Source organism: Euprymna scolopes, chromosome 2, assembly GCF_053919585.1.
Source record: "Euprymna scolopes isolate OS-2025 chromosome 2, ASM5391958v1, whole genome shotgun sequence".
Classification (NCBI taxonomy): Eukaryota; Metazoa; Mollusca; class Cephalopoda; order Sepiida; family Sepiolidae; genus Euprymna; species Euprymna scolopes.
The window spans coordinates 4,589,179-4,612,582 of NC_136483.1; the positions used below are offsets into that span (position 1 = coordinate 4,589,179).

At 35.5% G+C, this 23,404-nt stretch overlaps 1 protein-coding gene across 1 annotated transcript in view; it reads left to right on the top strand.

Annotated features, from left to right (window-relative positions):
• LOC145288327 (CD109 antigen-like) overlaps positions 1-23,404 on the top strand; it is a 252,965-nt gene that overhangs the window by 217,792 nt on the left and 11,769 nt on the right. Inside the window, exons 29-31 of the mRNA XM_080136322.1 lie at positions 7,408-7,565; positions 11,651-11,806; positions 20,447-20,536. Of these exons, the coding sequence (XP_079992448.1) occupies positions 7,408-7,565; positions 11,651-11,806; positions 20,447-20,536 (404 nt within the window). The remainder of the gene's footprint in view (positions 1-7,407; positions 7,566-11,650; positions 11,807-20,446; positions 20,537-23,404) is intronic.

Genomic DNA, 23,404 nt, shown 5'->3' on the forward strand with positions numbered 1-23,404 from the left:
GTGCAATAAAGAATATGCCTGCTGCAGAAAATATTGCGTCTTTACAAAGTTTCTTAGGTTTTGCAAATTACTACAATGTATTTGTGCCAAATATGCATAAACTAAGGTCGCCTTTAAATGAACTGTTAAGGAAAGACAAAAAATGAGTCTGGACGCAAGAGTGCGAAGAAGCATTTCGGGAAATTAAAGAGACATTAACGTCTGACTTGTTTCTGGCACATTATAATCCCAAGCGTGAAATTATAGTTGCAAGCGATGCCAGCTCCTATGGCATAGGAGCATGAATTTTACACAAAATGGATGATGGAAAAGTGAAACCCATAGCACATTCATCCCGATCACTTTTGCCAGCCGAAAAGAACTACTCACAAATTGAAAAAGAGGCGCTAAGCATTATATTCGCAGTAAAAAAATTTCATCGTTTTCTACACGGTAGGCAATTTCTGTTACAAACAGACCACAAACCATTATTAACGATTTTCGGGTCGAAAAAGGGACTACCACAACATACAATGAATAGACTCCAAAGATGAGGTACCATACTTCTGAATTACAATTTTAAATGGAGTATGTACCATCTAAAAAATTTGGTCATGCAGACAGGTTATCGAGGTTAATACCTAAGCAGACAAAATCATTGGAGGATATGGTAATAGCAGCCATTCAAGCGGAAGTTGAAGTAAAAAATACGTTGTGACACAATAAGAGAATTTCCAGTAACGCTTGATGAGATTAAGAGTAAGGCAGAGGTGGACGAATTTATTATACGCACGAAAGAAAGGATCAACAATAACGAACTGGATGAAGACATTTATTCAATTTGTGATAACGTCCTGTTATATAGCGACAGGGTCGTTTCCTGCGACATTACTGAAAAGAATGCTCAAGGAATTCCATGTAGGACATCCGGGTATATCAAGAATGAAAAGCCTTATGCGCTCTTTCGTTTATTGGCCAAACGTGTATAAGGATATAGAAGGAAAAATCAGGGAGTGTAGAGGATGCGCATTAGCTATGAAAGCTCCTCCAACTCAATTCGGATCGTGGGCAAAACCGACCTTGGTCTGGACAAGCAGAGAAATTCATTGGCACATTCAAGAGAGCTCTGAAAAAAGCTAGTGGGTCGCCGACGGATAAGTCAATCCAACAGTTTTTACAAGTCTACAGAGACACGGAAAGCCATCTTTAATGTAGGCACATATTCCATGTCCATAGCGATCTAGGGGGTCAGATTTAGATGTTAAGTTAGAGTATCCTTTACTTGACCTTGAAGTAATATTTGTTTTTTTGTTTTGTTTGCTTTTTAACTCCTTACATCAAGAAGCTTCATGCCTTGTCTGGAGAAATTTCCACAAAAATACAAAAAAAAAACAAAAGGGACTGTGGAGAGTTGAGCAGTGAGATATTCGTCTACGTTACATTTAAACTTCTGCAGGATATTACAGTCAGCGAAGCAAGAAACAGAGGGGATCCCAAAGTCTAGCAATACAAGATAAAAACTATATCAGTAGAAAGCTTTCGATATCTAGGGTCTTTAAGAGTAAAGGGGTGGAATTTTGCTGATTGCAGTATTAATCAAGGAGAGAACAAGTGCTATGAGTTCATCAGAATATATTCCATTAAAGTACTTGTTAAAAAGGCACAGAGATACGATATTTCAGTGATGGGGCAGTGATTAGAGCTTGGCCGAACCTATTAGATCTTTTTTTTGTTAAACCTATCTAAGAATAGAAGACTAGTTGTAGATGCACCATCTCAGATGTAACAACAATACTCCATTGACGGGGGTAATTTTGGCTTTGTAAAGGTGTTGGATACTCTCTGGTGTGAGTAATTTTCTAGCATGATAGAGGGAGTCCGCCTTCATTGCAACAGCTTTGGCAATGTCTTCAATGTATTTGTTCCAATTCACGCTGTCTATGTCTATGTCTAGGCCGAGTTGGACTTGTTAGAAATTTATCTTGCTTCCAGAGGCATGGAAATATACAGTGGAGAAAGTATATGAGAATCGCTTTAAGGAAAGAAAGGAAGAAAATGCGAGTAACGACAATAGGTTACTAGGATATAAAAAGAACACGAGTTTAAATAGTGAAAATAACGTCATAACAACATATTGATCATAACAACGTATTGATCATAACAACGTATTGATCATAACAACATATTGATCATAACAACGTATCGATTATAACAACATATCGATCATAATGACTACAATTCCAAACCCCAACGAACTAGCTCTTCCTATAACTGGGAGAAAAAAACCTAATAGCTAGCTACGAAATCTTATACATTTTACCTCCAAGACGATTGCGTTTGTTTGTCTTACCTGCATGCAAAAAAAAAAAAAAAAAAAAAAGTTCCCCCCTTCTTCAAACTAAACCTTACCTGTAACTCAAATCCTAATGGAAATCTATCTGTAAATAAATAACCCCTCTTCTCTTGAACGCTAACAATCTACTCCTTCCAACCTATCCGCCACTAAACTCCCACATTGCCCCGCATCTGTAGTGGAATCGCTAGCTCGGGCACAACTCGTAGCTCAATTCTTAATACCTACTCATACTGTAACATTATCCTAGACCTAAGCTAACATAAATAAAATAAAAAAAAAACGGGGTAAGACTAAAATCACATCTCCTCCCTAACAAGCCCTCTTACAATCATAGACGCTTACACTGCATGAACTTCACCCACCCCCTTTATCCATTAACAAGTAAATAGCATCTCCCTAAATCACTTTGAGGAGTGTAACTAATCAGTAGAGATATAATCCCCCACAAACTAACCCAGTAACACTAACCACGCGGGGTCGCAGAAATACCTGGATTAGAACCTAGGCGCGGAGAAAACCCTCTCGGGGCTGACGGACCCAGTAGGTCTTCCCAGATCATCCGTCTAGGAGAAGGAAAACTCTGAAACTAAACCAAAGGGGAGAGAGGCCTCTTCAGTCTTGGATGACAACCTTCCTAGAGCTGGTGACTCAAACAAATTCACCGGTTTGCAAACCTAAATTGCTTAAGGAGTAGATAGGCTCTGTCTATCGCCCGGCTTCCATACTCCTTCTTTGCCTATTAGTCAAGCGCAGAGACACTATCTCAGTGATTCGACAGAAACACCCAGCGGTAGATCTTGTTTCCTGGCTAGGGCAATGAACGCCGTTCTTCCCCATTCCCAGCACGCCCCACTCCTAAAACTGAACATTTGGGAGTGCTGGAGTATAAGATATGACTGAGCGATTAGATTGGGTTGACCTTCTTCTAAAGGGTTGAGGGTACCGGATTGACAGTTCCTGGCTGTTGTTCCCGACTGGTAGTACAGGAGCCCTAACTCTTTGGTAGCGCTTAGAGCGGCTGCTCCATCAACAGTTGAATAATATCGGGTTGTTTGTAGTGCCATGACGCGCATGGTAAAGGGACCCTGCACTCATCCCCGGTGGGCTTTCCTGAGGCCACAATCCTAATTGGAGAAGGGTCAGCTGATGGTCTACTTGTGATGCATGTCTGAAGCTCCGCATAACCTCTTGTTTAGCTCCCCCTTACCGAAACTCTTAAAATAAAAATATGACGACAGTACAATCTAAAAATAAGCTTAAACCAGGATTAGGGACAAACAAATTCAACTTGCCTCCTCCCTTGAGGCTCTCATTAACAAATATCCGTGGGCTTAGAACTAACTTAGCTGATGTTGAAGCATTTCTCTTAACAAATACCCCGGATATCTTAGCACTAAGTGAGACTAACCTACACTCCTCCATTCCCTGTAACCACTTTAACATGCCTGGATATCTCCCACTCTGCCGTAAGGACTCTGACAGACATATGCACGGACTTGGAGTTTACATTCGTAATACCCTTCCCTTGACTAGAGAAACAAAGCTAGAAACAGATGATCAAGCCTTTATGTGCTTTAGACTAAACATGCAAGATAATATTAGCTACTATTATTTTCTCTACCGCTCTCCCTCGACTCAGGACTGCTCCATAATAAACAAAGTATCTGACAGCATAGACACGGCACTGTCCCTCGACACTAGCGCACAAATACATGTATTTGGTGACTTTAATGTCCACCACAAAAACTGGCTTGGATTCTCTACTCACACAGATGCAGCGGGCAGCACAACCCATAGCTTCGCTATATCTCACTCCCTATCACAAATTTTTACGTTTCCAACCCGTTTCCCTGACCAGGAAGAACAACACGCATCACTTCTAGATCTGTTTTTGACCACAGTTCCCGATGACTGCATAACGAAGGCCCACAGCCCACTCGGGAACGCTGATCATGCAGTGATAATGGTTGAAATCGCCCTAAACTCTAGACCCAAAACTGAAGAGCCAGTGCTCAAAACAACGAGATATTATAATAAGGCTGACTGGGAAGCCATCAGGGAACTAATTAGAGATGCTCCATGGAAAAATATTTTCTCTCTCCCTGCTGAACAATGTGCAAACGAGACCACTGAATGGTTCAAAACTGCAATCGAAGCGCATGTTCCCATGCGGAAATTTTATAGTAAGCCCCACTCTCCCCAATGGTTTACGTCGACTTGTGCAACTGCCATTACTCAAAAGCAGCATGCATACCGTAGGTTTAACCGACATAAGTCCAGTTCAAACAGACTGAAGTATATAGAAGCTAGAAATAACGTTAAGAAAGAAATAGCGACAGCTAAGAGAGAATTTACGGAAACCACTAAAAAGCGCATCGAAGCACAAAAACTAGGAACTCGAGACTTCAGTGTAGTAAATAATGGGCAATCAACAATTCCCCAACTAACCAACAATCACGAGGTTGTCTCCTCAGCAACCGACAAGGCTAATATGCTTGCCAGTCGGTTTGCCTCAAACTCCACACTGGACCCTTACCTAACTTTCCTATGCGGACAGACGCCATGCTAGACGATCTGAAAACCACCCCTGCTCGGGTGCATGCTATCATAAAAAACCTTGACACTTCAAAAGCATGTGGACCCGATCTTATCCCAGCTGTGCTATTAAAAAAGTGCTCAGCCGAAGTAGCTTCAGTTCTCTCCAAACTCTACAACAAATGCCTTAATGAAGCTTGCTTTCCGGGCTGTTGGAAAACTGCTTCTGTTGTACCAGTATTCAAGAATCCTGGCGAAAGGACTGACCCATCAAATTATCGCCCCATTAGCCTCCTCCCACTTTTTGCCAAAATATTTGAGACCATAATTAACCATGCTCTAGTCCATCACCTTACAGATGCTAAAGTTCTGACTGACAAACAATATGGATTTAGACAAGCCCGTTCCACAGCAGACATCCTAACTGTGATCTCTGAACGTATATACCATTCACTGGACAAAGCGGGGGAGGGCAGAGCAGTAGCTCTAGATATATCTAAGGCGTTTGACAGGGTATGGCATGAGGGTCTCCTCAGGAAAATTAGATTATACGGTATCACTGGTAGAATACTTAACATAATTAAATCCTTCTTAGATAAGAGAAAAATCCAGGTTGTCCTTGATGGTCGTACATCTAAACAATATGATATAAATGCGGGGGTGCCCCAGGGTTCTATCCTTGGACCTCTATTGTTCCTGATATTCATAAATTACCTCCTCGACAAAATTGCCTCTGAGCTGGGTATATATGCTGATGACACTACACTCTATGGCAGGCACGACAGGAAGACTAATGAACACATTTCTAAAGAAATAGCAGGAATACTAGAGGAAGACCTCCAATCTGTGGTGGAATGGGGACAAAAGTGGTTGGTCGCGTTCAATGCTGCCAAGACTAAACTAGCTTCATTCAATAATTACAAGAAACCTTCTCTACCACCTATAGCAATGGCCAACGACTCTTTATCTGAGAGTATATCTTTCAAACTCCTTGGCCTAACGTTCACAGGAAACATGAGTTGGAACAATTACATTGAAGGCATTGCCAGGGCCGCTGCAAGAAAGGTGGGCTCTCTCTACCGTGCTAGAAAACTACTAACACCCGAAAGTATCCTGTACCTCTATAAGGCCACCATTCGCCCATGTATGGAGTATTGCTGCCACATCTGGGCTGGTGCATCTGCTACTAGTCTCTCGCTTCTTGACAAGGTTCAAAAGAGAGTCGCAAACCTGATAGGCCCTGAACTGGCATCTAAGCTTCAGCCTCTGTCCCATCGACGAAATGTTGCATCCCTCTGCCTGTTCTACAAGTATTTTAGTGGTGAATGCTCTGACGAACTGCAATCACTTGTGCCCCCACGACGTGTGCACCCTCGACAAACTCGACAGGCTGCTAAATCCCACCCCCACACTGTAGAGATCCCCAGATGTAAAAGATCTTTTTACTCCAATAGTTTCTTCCCCAGAACAGCTAGACTCTGGAATTCCATTCCAGGTCCCTGCTTCCCCAACAGTACTGACGTGCAGAAGTTCAAGTGTAACGTGAACCGACACCTTGCTGCCCAATTCCCTACATAGTACCCCAGTAGTTGTTGCCCCTGATAGTAGCCCCTTACACCAAAGTGGCAATTTGCCTTGTTTGGGGTGAAAATGTAATAAAAAAAATAAATAAATAAAATAACAACGTATTGATCATAACGACATATTGATCATAACAACATATGGATCATAACAACGTATTGATCATAACAACATATTGATCATAACAACATATTGATCATAACAGCGTATTGATCATCCAAACATATTGATCATAACAACGTATTGATCATAACAGCATATTGATCATAACAACATATTGATCATAACAACATATTGATCATAACAGCGTATTGATCATCACAACATGTTGATCATAACAACGTATTGATCATAACAACATATTGATCATAACAACGTATTGATCATAACAACATATTGATCATAACAACATATTGATCATAACAGCGTATTGATCATCACAACATATTGATCATAACAACGTATTGAGCATAACAACATATTGATCATAACAACATATTGATCATAACAACGTATTGATCATAACAGCATATTGATCATAACAACGTATTGATCATAACAACGTATTGATCATAACAACATATTGATCATAACAGCGTATTGATCATCACAACATATTGATCATAACAACATATTGATCATAACAACGTATTGATCATAACAACGTATTGATCATAACAGCATATTGATCATAACAACATATTGATCATAACAACGTATTGATCATAACAACATATTGATCATAACAGCGTATTGATCATCACAACATATTGATCATAACAACGTATTGATCATAACAACATATTGATCATAACAACATAATGATCATAACAACATATTGATCATAACAACATATTGATCATAACAACATATTGATCATAACAACATATATGATAAGAAAATTGAAAAAAAAAACAGCCGTTCTTTACATAATAGATACGATTTCTCTTTTACAGCTCGACGCAAGTTATACTGGAAAGGTGATGCTGCTCTCGAGCAGACGTGCCACGTCTTGCTTGGAATGTATTACATGAAATGGAGGCGTCGGGGAGTAAAGGTTCTCAATTATGTTCTTTCACAACGCAACATGCGAGGAGGTTTTCCAAACGCGCAGGTAAAACAAAACTTTTCTTTTTTTTTTTTTTAAAAGAAATGCAGAAAGAAATCATTTTTGAAATCAGCCCTCTGTACAGGATCTAGACATTGTTAGCTGTCTCTATTTGACACTAGCTATCATCAGCATTCGGCGGTGTACATATAAAAAAAAAAGAAAAATTACGGGTGGAACGATAAAAGTGTCGCCTCAAAGAAAACAACACTGCAGCTTTATTTTAAAACTTTTATTGAAAAAATCAATTTTGATAACTGGATTATGTAGTAGAGATGACATCTATTCAATATAGCCGCCTTCAGCTTCAATCACCGCCTCGATACTGGTCTGAAACTGAGAGTATGCTTTTTCTACAAGTGCTAGTGGGAGCTCGGCAAATACACGACGGATGGTGGAGATCAGGCTGGCTTTGGTGTTGTGGGTGGGTAAGTTGGTGGTTTCTCGACGTATAGCCAAACAAAGTAGTTTAGTTGGTTTAAGTCGGGGATGGAGGGAGGGCCAGTGGAAGAAGGGTGCAAAGTCGTAGTACTCCTTCTGAAGACAAGCCTGGATCTTTTTGGACTCGGGGGCTGGGACAGAGTCCTGCTGCCACATCCACGGTCTGCCACATCCAGGTACCTTTTGATGTTGTCTTTCAAGCCAACTTCGAAGATATGAGGTGGCATGATGTGGCCCTCACTTGAAACCACACCAAAGACCATAACCACGGCTGGAAAGTTGAACCGGCTAGATTTGCATTTTGAAGCTGCTGGCAATGGTCCTGTTGCCATGAATTGGATCGGTAGAGAGCCTGAGTTTCACATTGTGTCACTTTCAGACATGATAGAAGGCCTCTATCGCCCTTGGGATTTGTACACTAGTAGATGGTCTGCAACAAAAAAGAAACCTGGTTTTCATCAAATGGAAATGGAATCATGTCATCTTTTCTAGGGCGACAATTTTATCATCCCACTGAGAAAGGCTTGAGTTAGTCGACATATTTGACTTATGTTGTTTTCATCTATTAAAATAAGAAAAAAATCTTTAAGCATCGCATATGGTTTCAAAAATGATTTCTAAGATTTTCAGTTCAGCAGTACTTTTAAGCTTAGATGTGTTTGCTCTGTTCCTCTAAAATTTAAGGTATTTTTGTAGAAATAGGTATCCATCGAATAACACAGATGAAGGTTGCCAACATCCATAGTATAAGTAGGACTCTATATGATACGTCAGTTTGTATCTTAGTTTGCTTTATCAATGTCATTTCTCTTGAAGGGATTAGCACACAGAGATTGAGACACAAAATTATATATAAATTTATTTTTACTTTTTATGGATTTATTTTTACTTTTTTCACCCCTAACAAAACATATTGCCATTGATGCTAAATAAGTTACTATGATAAGAGCCAGATTTATAGGAGACAGCAATATGTTTAATTATATTACATTTGTATTTCTGTATGTTAGCATGACTTTACAAAGCCACAATACATGGAGTCTTAGTACCACATCAGTCTCTCACACTTAGACAGGGTCCACAAAAGAATCTCAACTCTAATAGGTTTCGTACTATAGACAAAACCTCAACCGCTGTCACATCACTGCATTGTCACATGCTTGTGCCTGCTTTACAAGTGCTTTAATGAAAAGTGCTCTGATGAACTTATAGCACTTGTTCATCTTCAACATACATATTTCCAACCAACCTGACAAAGAGCAAAATCTTCCCCCTTCATTGTTGAGGTCTCTAGATGCCAGAAAAACTTTGGAACTGCTTTAGAATTCTCTTCTTGTTTCATGCTTCTCTGCTTATATAAACCAGCTGAAGTTTAAATATAATGAGGACGTACATCTTGCTGCTCAACTCCCTGTTAGACAGAATCCCAAATCCCAAATAGTTGCTCCTTACTTTCAAGTGGCAATATGTCTTGTTTGGAGTGAACAAGTGTAAAAAAAGGAGGAAAAGGGAATTCCAAAGTCTTTTTGAGGAAAAGATTATATTAGAACATCTTCCGGCATATCAGGACCTCTATAATAAAGACGTGTGTTGAGAGTATTTAAGTTGACGAGTTGCACATGCAGTTTGATGTACACTTCTAGAAGTTATAAATTCTTTGCTGCACTCTATCCAAGTAAGAGAGCGGATTGTGATTGGTGCACCAGATGTGACAACACATGAGTGAATGGTGACATTTTTAGTGATATAAGATGCTGGCTGGTGTATGACATTATCGCTTGCTGGGGGTAGTAACTTGGTGTACTCATGTCCTGCAAACGTTTCTGGAACGACTGTTACGTCATGGCAGGGCAACCAGCTCCTTGGGTGTTAAACACAGTAAAACGATCACCACCACCACCATCATCATCACCACCACCACCACCACCACCACCACCACCACCACCACCACCACCATCATCATCATCATCATCATCATCACCTTTTAACTGTAGTCGATGGGAGTTCACATGCTTACGCCAGATATCCAAATCTCACATAAATGTTTCCAGGTCCTGCCTCTTAAAACTGACATCTCTTTTCATGACATCTGGGTATGTGAACAGTCTGCTTCTGGAGTTGGTTATAATATTCCACAGAAGTACGGAAAGAATAACTTCATTTACTCCTGTAGAACAAACTGAACCATACGCATGGAGCCTTTAGCATGATTTCCTATTGTTGGAATGTTAGTTCGTTGTTCCTTTGGAAGGATCCATGAAGATCATGGTGAACACGGCGGGAATGATGGCGCCTATAATCAGGCATAATGTGAGCCCCTTGGGACTCAAGAAGAAATAAGATAAGATCCAATAACTGGACAATAACATGCCGAACAGTAGTAGCATGTCCTCCTTGATTTGGATAGGTTCAGCAAAATAAGTTGTCCTTCGTTCGCCGACTGTTTGGTGTCCATGAAGGAATTATCTTGGCTCCCTAGTGAGAGAACCGCTGGTTGTACTCTATACCGTTCCATGTTCTTTTTCAGACGAGAAAATGATGGACACATCTGCTTTAGATCAAGGAATTGATATGGCGTCAGCAATACCTGGTCTTGTGTCGAATGCTTGGTATCATTAGGCGTCATTAATTCTCTCCTGTGCATGAACTTTTGGTGCAGGAATTGAATGTTGTATTAAATAAGCAAACAATACATATGTCCATAAAACACATTTTTTATTTTAACATTTGTAGAAACATTTTAAGAACTCGAGAGTTGAGCTGGCAAGTTGCACTTCCAAATTTTTGCCTTCAACTGAATATCGCTTTCTCTCATCATGATGAAAACAAGAGAGAGAAACAGAAAGAGAGAGAGAGAGGGGGGGAAGGGAGAGAAAGATAGATGGATACATATTAAAAACAAATAGGCATTTTGCTATTGTTTTAAAAATCCTTGTGTCAGTCAAATATATTTGACCTTTTTCGCCTCTCTACCCTAACAGAATGTCCAGTGACACTTGACTATTTTTCACAAGACGTATTGCCACTTGGTCGCAAGGGGTTATTATTTGGGATCGTGTTAACCAGTGGAAATTTGAACAGCGAGATTTCTGTTCACATTGCATTTAAACTTCTACATGTCAGTGCAGTCAGGGAAGCAGGTAACAGGAAACGGAATTCCCACGTTTGAAAGTCCGATGAAAGAAGCTATCAGATTAGAAGGCATCAAGAGGGGTAGGATTTTGCTGCTTGTAAAAGGTTGGTCGAGAGTATATGTATATCAGTGGGGAATAAGTGATGTGAGTTCATAAGAGCACATGCCATTAAAGTATCTGTAAAGCAATCACAGGGATGCAACATTGTGGTGATGGAACAGAGGTTGGAGCTTAGTCAATAGTGCGGAACCTATTAGAATGGAAATTTTGGATGCGGTCTAACAGAGAGAGACTAGTGATAAAAACAATAATCCAGATGTGATTAAAATCCAGAAAACGCTATGCTGTATGTGCATTGAAAGTAGCCCAATAAATTGTATGCTTACGCCAAAACATCTGATTGATATAATCACAAATTGGTATCTGTCTGTTTGCATCAAGAGAAAATAGTATATCAAAAACGTGATTGCTACAAATATGTATGTTATGACAAATTTTCTTTTTACTATCTTTCAGAGTACAGCTGTTTGTGTGGAAGCGTGCGCGAAATTTGGTCAGTATTTGATTCGAGTTAGCAACGCCAAAGTTAACATAAACATCGGAAACTCAATTAATATGATAAGGATCAAGTATATCAATGGACGTTTTCCATTGCGGCTATATAGTAGATTGGTAAATTGAATTTTGTTTTGCCAAACTAATTTCATTTTTTGTTTTTACAGGAAATCACTTCCAGATTTAAAGAGCAAAAGGCATTTGTGGCACATTAAAGAGCTTTATTTAAAAATTGCATTATATATATATACATATATATATATATATGTATATATATATACGTATATATATATGTATATATATATATGTATATATATATATATATATATATATAACACGGAAATTACATAATTGTCGATGCAATAATTTATTTCAACCTTATGGTATTTTCAAGCATCTAAACTAGACAATTACATTTTTGATACTGAAATAAATAAAGAAAAAGAATCGGGCCCCGACCGTCAAAAACCAGAGGGAGTGGTAGTAGCAATCCACTTAATACATTTTATAGAGAGGGTGGGAATTAAGTTAGTATGGAAGGGATGTTTTTTAAAAAAAACAACAACAAGAAACTTATGACACTTATAACGGCTGTCCGGTAGCCCGACGTAACAACACACACACACACACACACACCCAACACATACACACACACATATACACACACACACGCCCCTAAATATGCACGTTCTTACACGTAAATGACTTGACACGCGTATTTGTTTGAAAGCTGATAAGATACCGAAAGGAATAAATTAAAAGGATATATTAAAAGAAGTTCAGACTCGCTGAAGAAAAGTTAGAAATGGTGGCATAATCCAAAGACAATAAAAAAACTGGATATGTCAATGCATATATGCATATGATATAGTCTCAAAGAAATTGAAATCAAAATGGCTTGAGGGTAAAATTCAAAGTGAAAGTAGCATCCCCTAATTTTTCTGTAAGAAAGTGGAAAAGTAATATTGGATGCCGACACAAGAAAATTGTAATCCTCGTCGGAATACAGCATATAATTAAAGTGTTAAAAACAAAATGAAAAAAAAAGACCAGACATTCTATTTTAAAAACAAATTAACTTTTTTTTATTTAACCTAATTTACATCCAATTTGCCTTATATTATTGCTCTATCTCAAATATTGAGCTTTTTCGCCTGGTTCAGATTTTCATATAAATATTAATACTAATATTTATACGTATTTTAACTTTACAGAATTATTCAATTTGCAAAATGAAATGAAATTATAGTTTATTATTAAAAACAAGGAATACACATTTAAAGATTTTTTCTTATTCCATAAACTTTCAAACGTTTTATACACAGAGAAAAATAATTAATAAAATATCATGTACATAAACTGTTATAATATTTTCTGGTTAGTAAATAGTTTGAAAACTTCCGAGTATGAGAGATGTCATTAAAGGTAATATAGGACAGTATAAATAGAAAACGATATTCAACCGGGAATCGGGATGAAAAATAGAAATTTGCAAAATTTTAACTTCCTTAAAGTCGTTTTAAATCTTTAAACTTGTTATTCCTTAAACACAAGTTATTTTTTATCAAAAGTAAAACGGTTATATATGTGAAAGGAGTTGTTTGAAGGCTATATGAATGCGGTTCGTAGGAAACACCGTGGACACGAGTTAGTATAAAAAAGAATAATGTAAATATTAGAAGGAAGTGTCAATAATAATAATAATAATAATAATAATAATAATAATAATAATAATAATTTACTCTCGAGAATTAGGGACATCAACACTTATCATCTTGTACAACGCATCATGTCGATAAATAAACGTAATATAAGATCAATGAATAATTTCCCGAAATGTATATGCCAACTAGCCCTCTTGTTCATGCGATTTAACTCTATTAGATTATTTTCTTTGTGGATATGTAAAGTCCCTTTGCAACGCTGATAAACCAGACCTAAAAGACCACTTGGAAAACAGCATTCAACGCGTTATTGCTGAAATACAGTCTAACTTAATGAATAGGGTTTGCGAAAATAGGACCTCTAGATTAAGCCATATACAAACGTGCCTGAAATTGTATTTGAATTATAAATGCTAAAAATGAATCTTAAAAATAAGCGACCTATTTTTATAATAAAAATATTTTTCTACGATTGATTTTAATTTAAAGTTCGCCGCCTATAAGAAAAGACCCTTTGTATTACTTTCCTGATAAAAAGAGTCGCGTATTCCGCAATGCATCCTGGTCTATAATTAATGGTTGGAGTCATCCAATCATGTCGAGCTGTCATCATTTCGATCATAAAAATAAGAAAATAAAAAACGATTGCAAATGATTTGCAAAGAAAGGGTAATATCCTCATCCCGAAATATTCATATAAGCAAGATAAGCACTTTTTTTTATTTTACTTGGGAGTCACCACTTATCAAGGCCTGAAGGCCACTCGAAGATAAGTGTTAATGAATGGTGGTATTGTAATAATTATTAATCGTGTAAAGTGTTTAGAATTGAATTATTCCTCCGTTGCCAAACTTTCACACCATTCTACCAGCTACAACCACTATGCATGGTTTCCTCTACTCTCTATCTGTGCCTAAATCTAAATGCAGATTCCATGAACAAAACTTCTTTCACAGAACTCGCCTGTGGAACACTGTTCTGCTGGCCTGCTTCCCGGTTGAATACAAAATGGTAGCCTTCAAATCCAATGTAAACGAGTCCTTGTTAAACAGTTCTCATTAAAAATCAAATTCTACCGAATTTACACAATTAACGATTACTGCACTATCACTTTACATTCATTAACCTTGAGTGACTTTCGGGCCTTGACATATGGTAACTCCCAAGTACAAAAAAAAAAATTCAATAAACCAAATATTATTGTTAAAACGAACAAGCTTTAAACGATGGAGGAGATATGGGAAGCAACAGATGCATATTTGCTGCAGCAGTGAATTATCACCATTGAGCAATCAAAAAACAATTCAGTTTGGTACATAGCCTTTATTCTTTTTAGCGCCGCTTCTCATGCGTATGTGGCCATTGATCGTCCAGTGGCTGTTAATCTTCTGTTAACTCAAAAGAAATAAAATCCATGCATTGTCCACAAGGACACTTGTTGGTGGATTTCAAGGCTTTATTACGGAGAAAGATTCGTTCACAAAGGGAGAGACGAAGATTAATTTTTATATAAGATAGACTGCTATTAATATTTTTTTACATTGTGTGGGCACGTTTTGTCTCTCGGCTTCTCCAACACAAACTGCCTCCAAAAATCTGAGTCGGACACATGACGCAATTTCCATCATTTGTTTTGACGTGGAAGTTGACCTTTGAACCACTATCGCCCCACTCGCTAGGTGCAGTGGGTCCATCTCTGTTCGCCGGCAGGTTGTCTTGACACACATTAAATGACAGTTTCGAAATTTGAAAATAATTATAAAAGATGAGACATTTCAAGACAATATAGTAATTAATTATGTTAATTCATTTTATAATTACTGAATAATTTAACTTTAAAACATTATGATAAATTGAATTCGTTTGTTGAATACTTGGTAAATAATTTAAAAAAAATAAACATTTTTGTGTTGAAATACCTCCATTAAGTATTGAAAATTAATAATCGAAAACCGCGATACTTGACTTTTGCATTTTAAACTTTCATTCAAGCTATTAGATAAAAATAATTTTATAAAATCAACGGTAAGTTCTCTACAGTGTAATGTAGACTACACTGTATTGTGGACTAAGTCAATGCAGAGAGGCATTTGAAACTTCCGTCCTGTGCACGGCAGTGAATCCCCGACTAAAGTAGGCAATCAATCGATTTGATTAAAAGATGGGCGGTTTCACCAATTTCGATGACAATATAATGATTGGAAATGTACAGCATTCGTTGATCCTCATTTAATCCTGGGCAACGTCGGGTCCCCCTGCTACTTATATAACTATAAAAGTCAGCTGTTAATGATGTTTTATAGTTAATCTATATATTAATACGATAGCGTGTGTGTTATTTTCTGTGTCACGCTTACATCCGGGTCGTTTAATTGTTATGTACTTCCATTTCTTGTAATAAATAATGTTACCAAAAATTCTTCATAATTTTGGTTTCAGTTTCAATTATAGCTGATAGGATTTAAGTCATATATTTTTTTTATAAATAATTTTACCAAAAATTCCTCATAAGTTATATATATATATATATATATATATATATATATATATATATATATATATATATATATATATATATATATGGGTTTGTATTACTGTACACATAGATTCGAAAAAGTTGTAAAAAAACAAATATAGAACAAATAAATGTTATCAAAGGCAAGATAAGTTACTTTTCTACCTAACTGGATATATTTTTTGTGTTTTTATTCAGTGTAACATGTTTATTCAGCTCGAAAAACATGCAGTGTTTACCGATGTATTGGAAAATTCAAAATGGCAGCCGACTCTCTCTTGGAGAGGGTACGTTTGGGAAAAGGTATTATAAATAATAAACTAGACAAAATACTGTTAGAAAACAACCGAATACATGTCAACTTATGTCACGGTAACATATATTGAGCGAATTTATAACAGTATTTTGTCTAGTTTATTATTTATAATACCTTTTCCCAAACGTACCCTCTCCGAGAGAGGGTCGGCTGCCATTTTGAATTTTCCAATACATCGGTAAACATTGCATGTTTTTCGAGCTGAATAAACATGTTACACTGAATAAAAACACAAAAAATATATCCAGTTAGGTAGAAAAGTAACTTATCTTGCCTTTGATAACATTTATTTGTTCTATATTTGTTTTTTGACAACTTTTTCGAATCTATGTGTACAGTAATACAAACCCATATATATATATATATATATATATATATATATATATATATATATATATATATATATATATATATATATGTGTGTGTGTGTGTGTGTGTGTGTGTGTGTTTGGGATTCGGTTTCGATTCAAGCTGATGAACCCAAATCATATAGATATATTTTTTTATTTTTGAAAGCGCAACTTTACAGTATATAAGAATCGATAGAACATTAATTCTATAATAATATATACGAAATCTGCCAGAATTAAAATATCATATTTAAGCGTATTTTACAACCTGGCTACGCCGGGCGTCCCTGCTAGCTGGGATAAATACTTTTGCAGTTTTAACAAAAGAGCTACAATATTACTAGACCGTCTTTATTTACGCTGAACATCTACAGAATGCCAACATCAATATATTACATATGAATGAGTTACTGTGGAATTTCCATAGGCCCCGCTAGTTAATATTTTGATTACATAAGCATCTAAATTATAAAATATTTATTTGACGTATTTTAATTTTTGTTTCTGATAATTTTTTTGTTTCAGATTTTTATTAATTTTCTTCAAATGTTTTATTAAATTATTTTAAATTTAATTACATGACCATTTAAAGTTTTAAATAGTTAAAGTAAATTTAATGAATATTTTGTTAAATTTTGATTATTTCTTATAAGGGACGTTCCAAAAGTAATGCATCCTATTTTTTATTCCGCCTGAATGGAGCAAAGATGATTGAAATTTTCATTGTTATGGTGACTAAACTTATACATCAATTGTCTTAAAGTTTCATCTCTCTGTTGCAGATATTGACGGTGTGAGATTCTAAGAAACAACCGCTGTCATGGACATGCACCAGAAGCAGAAATGCGTTATTTAATTCCTCCATGCAGAAAAAAATTGAATCAGTCAACATTCATGGGCGCCTGTTGAACGTTTACAAAGTCGATGCAGTTGATGTAAATACAGTTAGGAGATGGGTTCATCGATTTCAGAGTGATGACAGAGATGTAAGTGATAAAGCGTGCTCTCGACTTTTACCATTTAGGCATCAAAAGAGGCTGGCAAAAGCGCATTGAGAATGATGGTTACTATGCAAAACATTAAATTCTGAAGCATAAAAGGTCACTTCGTAGCTCTTCAACGTTGTAGTTTTTTATTTAAAAAAAATAGGAGGCTTTACTTTTGGAATGACCCTCGCATTTAAAATGTTTTATAATTTACTTCATATGTTTTATAAAATTAATTAATATTTAATTATATGATCATTTAAATTATAAAATAATCCGTTGTTTTAAATAATTGATGTAAATTTAATTAATATTTCGTTACGTTACAATTATTTCTTGTTTCAGATATGCTATTAATGGTTTCGTTTATTAAAATTCAATTAATTAATCATTAAAATTATCAGCTGATGTAAATTTAATGGTGTATTATATCGTATTTGAATTTGTACTTTATTTTGTTTTATTCGGAAAATACTGACGGATTTTTTCGATTCCATTCCAAAATGTTTATTTCAGTTGCTTTTTGAATTGTTTCATGCGTTTCACCAGTAGGATAATGACGTTTGGTTAACAAAGTAATTTTTAATTTTTTTAATCAATTTTATTTCACGTCTTTGCTTAAGATACAAAAGAAAGAGTTTAAGAAAAGATTTAACGTCAAATGTTTAAAAAAGGGGTCCTTGTTGCCGTAAGTTTGACGGAGCTCCCTTCACCCTCCGCTATGATTTGTATTTTAAATCCAACTGAGAGAAATGCCTAAGTAGTTCAACAGAAGTGCATCCTACGAAAAGATTTGTTTTTTTATAGTTAATATTTTACGACCAATTACCCCACGTTAGAAACATGAGTTTATTGTGAAAGAAAATAATCATTCAAATGTTTAATACTTGTCTTATAGGCTTTAATAGATTTCTAACATTTTCCTTTCTAAATATACAAACCTTTAATAATTAAACTGAAAACTTATAAATTCTTGTACATCTCTGTCATTTCTTTAAACTTTTTATTTATTTTACTCTCAGTCACACCAAAAGAAAGACACTTTGCCACTTGGACATAAAGGGCTACTATTTGGAACCATGCCTATAGGAACACTACGAAGGGAGTTGTGCAGCGAGATGTTTGTTCACACTACATTTAAATTTCTGCATGTTAGTACAGTCAGGGAAGCAGGAAACAAGGAGTGAATTCTAAAGTCCCGCAGTTTGTGGAAAGAATCTATTAGAGTAGAAGGTTTTCTGGTATCTATGGACCTATACAGTGAAGGGGTGGGATGTTGTTACTTGTCGGGTTGGTCACGAGAGGGCACAAATGCTATGAGTCCACCAGATTACATTCCATTTGTAACTTTGTATAACAGACTCAGGGATGCAATATTGCTTTGATGAGACAGTGGCTGAATCTTAGTTAATAGTATGGTACTTATTAATAATACGGTACTTATTAAGCTGGAGACTCTTTTTTTAGGGGTCGGTCGATATGATCCTCTGGTTGTCTTTAAGTGTATCTTTCCGAATTTGAGAATCCGCACGTCAAACTCGGGAATCTATACTGACTTCTAAACGAACCCCTTTATTTAATCCACTAAGGTAGATTTTCTCTTTATCTTAGCCATAACCGTGTAAAAATATTACATATACTTTTTAATTATTTGGTGCAACGGATAAAAGGTTCCATTCTTTCTACAGACGATAAAGATAAAAATACATATGTTCAAATTATTTAAAGCAACAACAGACAAGACGAGAATATTAATCTTATAATCCATATAGAATATCATATTATATAGAATATCATTCCTTATTTAAAAAAAATCCAAAATATAATTTACAGCAACAAAAATGGATTCAAGATATTTTTAGAAAATGTTTTATTGGACAATGTTGCAATAGAAGGTTTAAGTCATGCAAGCCACTACGCCTCTGTTTGATCTGTCAGGTGACGGGATCGGGGAAGAAAAATAAAGAAAAGAAAAACTTAATTTTATAGATGAGTTCTTTATAAATAACATGTGGCATTGATTTGCATATGAGGGGATTAGTGGTTATTAGAAGGGTGAATTAGAGAGAACAGTCAATCGAACTTTAGACGGCTGATAAAAAGAATAGTCATTAAGAGTTAGTGTCGTGAATGTTTTTTAAATCATTTTTTTTATTGACGTTTTACCCCAAACAAGGCACAGGGCCACTTATTCGTGAGGGACTACTATTTGAGACCAAATTTGCATGGATACCATTTATGGAGTTGGGCAGCGAGATGTTCACATTACACTTGAACTTCTGCATGTCAGTACAATTAAGGAAGCAGGGACCCGAAGTGCAGAAGTCTGAAGGAAAAAAACTATTGTAAATGCTCGGAGTTGCGATTGAAATACTTGTAAAAGAAGCACAAGGATACCACGTTTTGGTGATGGGACAGAGGCTGGACTTTAGTTGACAGTTCAGGACCTATTAGGTTAGTGACTCTTTTTTGAACCCTGTTAAGGAGCGAGAGACTAGTAGTAGATGCACCAGCCCAGATGTAGCAACAATACTCCATGCATTGCCGAACCGTAGCCTTGCAGAGATACAGAATACTCTCAGGTGTGAGTAGCCTTTTAGCACGGTAGACCTTCTTCGCAGAAGCCTTGGCAATTGCCTCAATACATTTGTTCCAATTACGGTCTAAGTTAAGAGGAGTTGGTACAAATTATTGAAAGGAGTATTTCCCCATTTACAAATATCAGCTTTCAAGCAGTTTATGACCTCCTGAAAAAAATCGGTGAAAAAGTATGAAAGACTGAACCTCTATTAAATCATAAATTCCTTATTCCAAATTGATCAGTATTTTCCGAACAAAATAAAAAAAAACAAAAAAAAATCAATCACATACATTGTCAAATATATTGGTATGCATATATGTAAACGCTATCTTATGATCCAAACAGTATCCCGCCGGCTCGAGAGGTGCCCAAGCAAAATACATGAAATTCACAAATAAGATTTGGAAAGAGCCAAGACAATATGGAATTGCCAGGGTAAGACAATTTACTGTGTTTATTGGAATACATTGTAAACTTTTGAAATAACAATCAGATTGATGCGTAGGTTATTTATATCAAGACCAGAAGTTGTTTATACAAGATTTAATAGACAATTGAGCGAGAGTTTTTGCAACTTTCAAGAGACATTAATAATAAAAAAAAATGCTAGTGTTATGAGCATAGTGAACAAGGACACAGTGTTCCTCATTAAATTCCAAGCAATCTCGCATTTTCCTGTTAGCGCATATACATAGATATAACTACTTCATTTAATCACATTAATTAATATACAAAAGTATAAATTTATGCGTAAATTTTAAGTATTTACTCCAACAGTGCTCAATACGTAAGTAGAGCTAGGTAGTAAGTTATAATATATATATATATATATATATATATATATATATATATATATATATATATATATATATATATATATATTGTGACATAATCCTTAAATGGATTATGTATTTAAATGAAAATTTTAATATTTGATTTTAGGCCAACGAGAAATGTATCGTTTTTAACATTTTTTAAAAAATGTTTATATTTTGTCATCGAAGCAAAATGAACATGGAAGAAAAGAGAGAGAGAGAGAGAGAGAGCGATAGAGAGAGAGACAGTATAGAGGAAAGCAACAAAGAAAGAAAAGAGGGGTAAGAAATGTATAGAGAAGAGAGAGAGGGGGGAGAGGAAAAGAGATATTTTGGTACAGAGAGAGATCCCGCCGAGGTGTCGCGCCGAGCGGAGGTGGAAAAATTTCCACCATTCCACCAAACGACAGAGAACGAACCAATGTCGAGACCCCCCCCCCCATCCACAACGAAAGAAAAGAGATAATGCCTGGGAGAACTAGCCGGCGTTGTTGTCGAAAGATAGAATGTTAATTCCACGAACACGATACTCCAAGAATAACCAAAACGTTGGATGGATAATACACAGGAATATCGCATGTTACGAACCGTCGTCCGAAGCGAACAAAATGGAGGTTGAAAAATAAAAATAACAACTGTAAGTGTATTTATGAATCTCTCTCTCTTTCTCTCTCACTCTCTCTCTTTCTCTCTCTCTCATGTATTAAGTGAATGAGTTCATTTTGCCATTTTGTTTGGACTGATGTATTTTTTGTATTGATATATTTCTCGTCGGCATTTTACAATAGTAGGTAAAGATACCCCTTCCACACCCTTGTAGTTTGTTTTATTTTACTTAATATCATTCCCCCCTCCCTACCATTGTTTAAATTGTTATAATAAAGTTAATTTTAAAATATTATCACTGGTGTCTGTATTCGATTTTCTCGCATTTTTACTGTGTTCGTCCTCATGTTTCTATTTGTTTTTTTTTTAACCGTGTCACATGTACGATAAATACTTTCCCGTAAATTCCCTTTTATCCCCCCTCTTTGATAATGTGTTACAAAGGTAATGATTTATTTGCTTTTGTCGCAAATTTCCTTTCATACTCCTATGTTATTTGTTACCTAATCCCCCTCTTTATCGCATATATATATATATATATATATATATATATATATATATATATATATATATATATATATATAAAGAGATATTTATTGGTACATACTTTTTATAGCACTTTTGAAGAACACCGAATGTAGTGTCATAATTAATTGCTGAGGGTTTAGGTTTTTTCTATAGTTTAAACATAAACAATTAAAAAGAAACTTTCGAAAAGACCAAAATACACTTCTCAAGTATATTTCTCTTAAGCCTACATTAGATAAAGAGGATAAATAAGGAGTGTGGCAAGAAAAAAAACTTATCTAGACGTCTTTCAGCCAACCCTTTTTCAAGATATACGTTGGCAGCGAGGGAGAAAACATCGTTTAACAACGTGGTCAAAAGACCACAAATTAATAGCGAGGGTAATATATATATATATATATATATATATATATATATATATACATATATATATATATATATATATATATATATATATATATATATACACACGTTTGGTTATAATCATAAAATAATATCAGCATCAGTCTATCCAATTTTCATTTGTTATTGTTTTATCATATTATTGACCTTATAATAGCATACTTCGCTATGGTTTTTTCTAAGTATCATGTAGTAAAGTCAGAGAAAATTGGAAAATTTGAAATATAGAAATAATAATTTCAATTATGACAGAAAAATCAAAATCAACAGGGGAAATAACTCACATTTTTAATTAAAAAATATAAAGTGTCTCCTTTTTAAGTCAAATTTTATTTATTTTACTATATCAATTTAAAAACAAATTAAAACTAAGATTACTTCATTGCATCCTATGCAATGCCGATGAAGTACAATATGTTATATATATATCCACATATAGTACTGTTTCGCTGTTTCACAACTCATCAGTGCGGCTAGACAAGCAACTACATCAAGGCAGAATCGAAACCTAACCGCCCGAATGACAGTTTTCTGATCATTGCGCTATTTGGCTGCTGCTATGCGGGCAGTGAATAAACAATGTTTTGACATTGTCCAAATATTCATTATGTTTTATATTATACCACTATATATATATGCCAACATGCTTAAATATTATACCAATATATCTGTATATATATGTTAATATACTTAAATATTATATCAATATATCTGTATATATATGTCAATATGATTTTATATTATACCAATATATCTGTATATATATGTCAATATGATTTTATATTATACCAATATATCTGTATATATATGTCAACATGATTTTATATTATACCAATATATCTGTATATATATGTCAATATGATTTTATATTATACCAATATATCTGTATATATATGTCAATATGATTTTATATTATACCAATATATCTGTATATATATGTCAATATGATTTT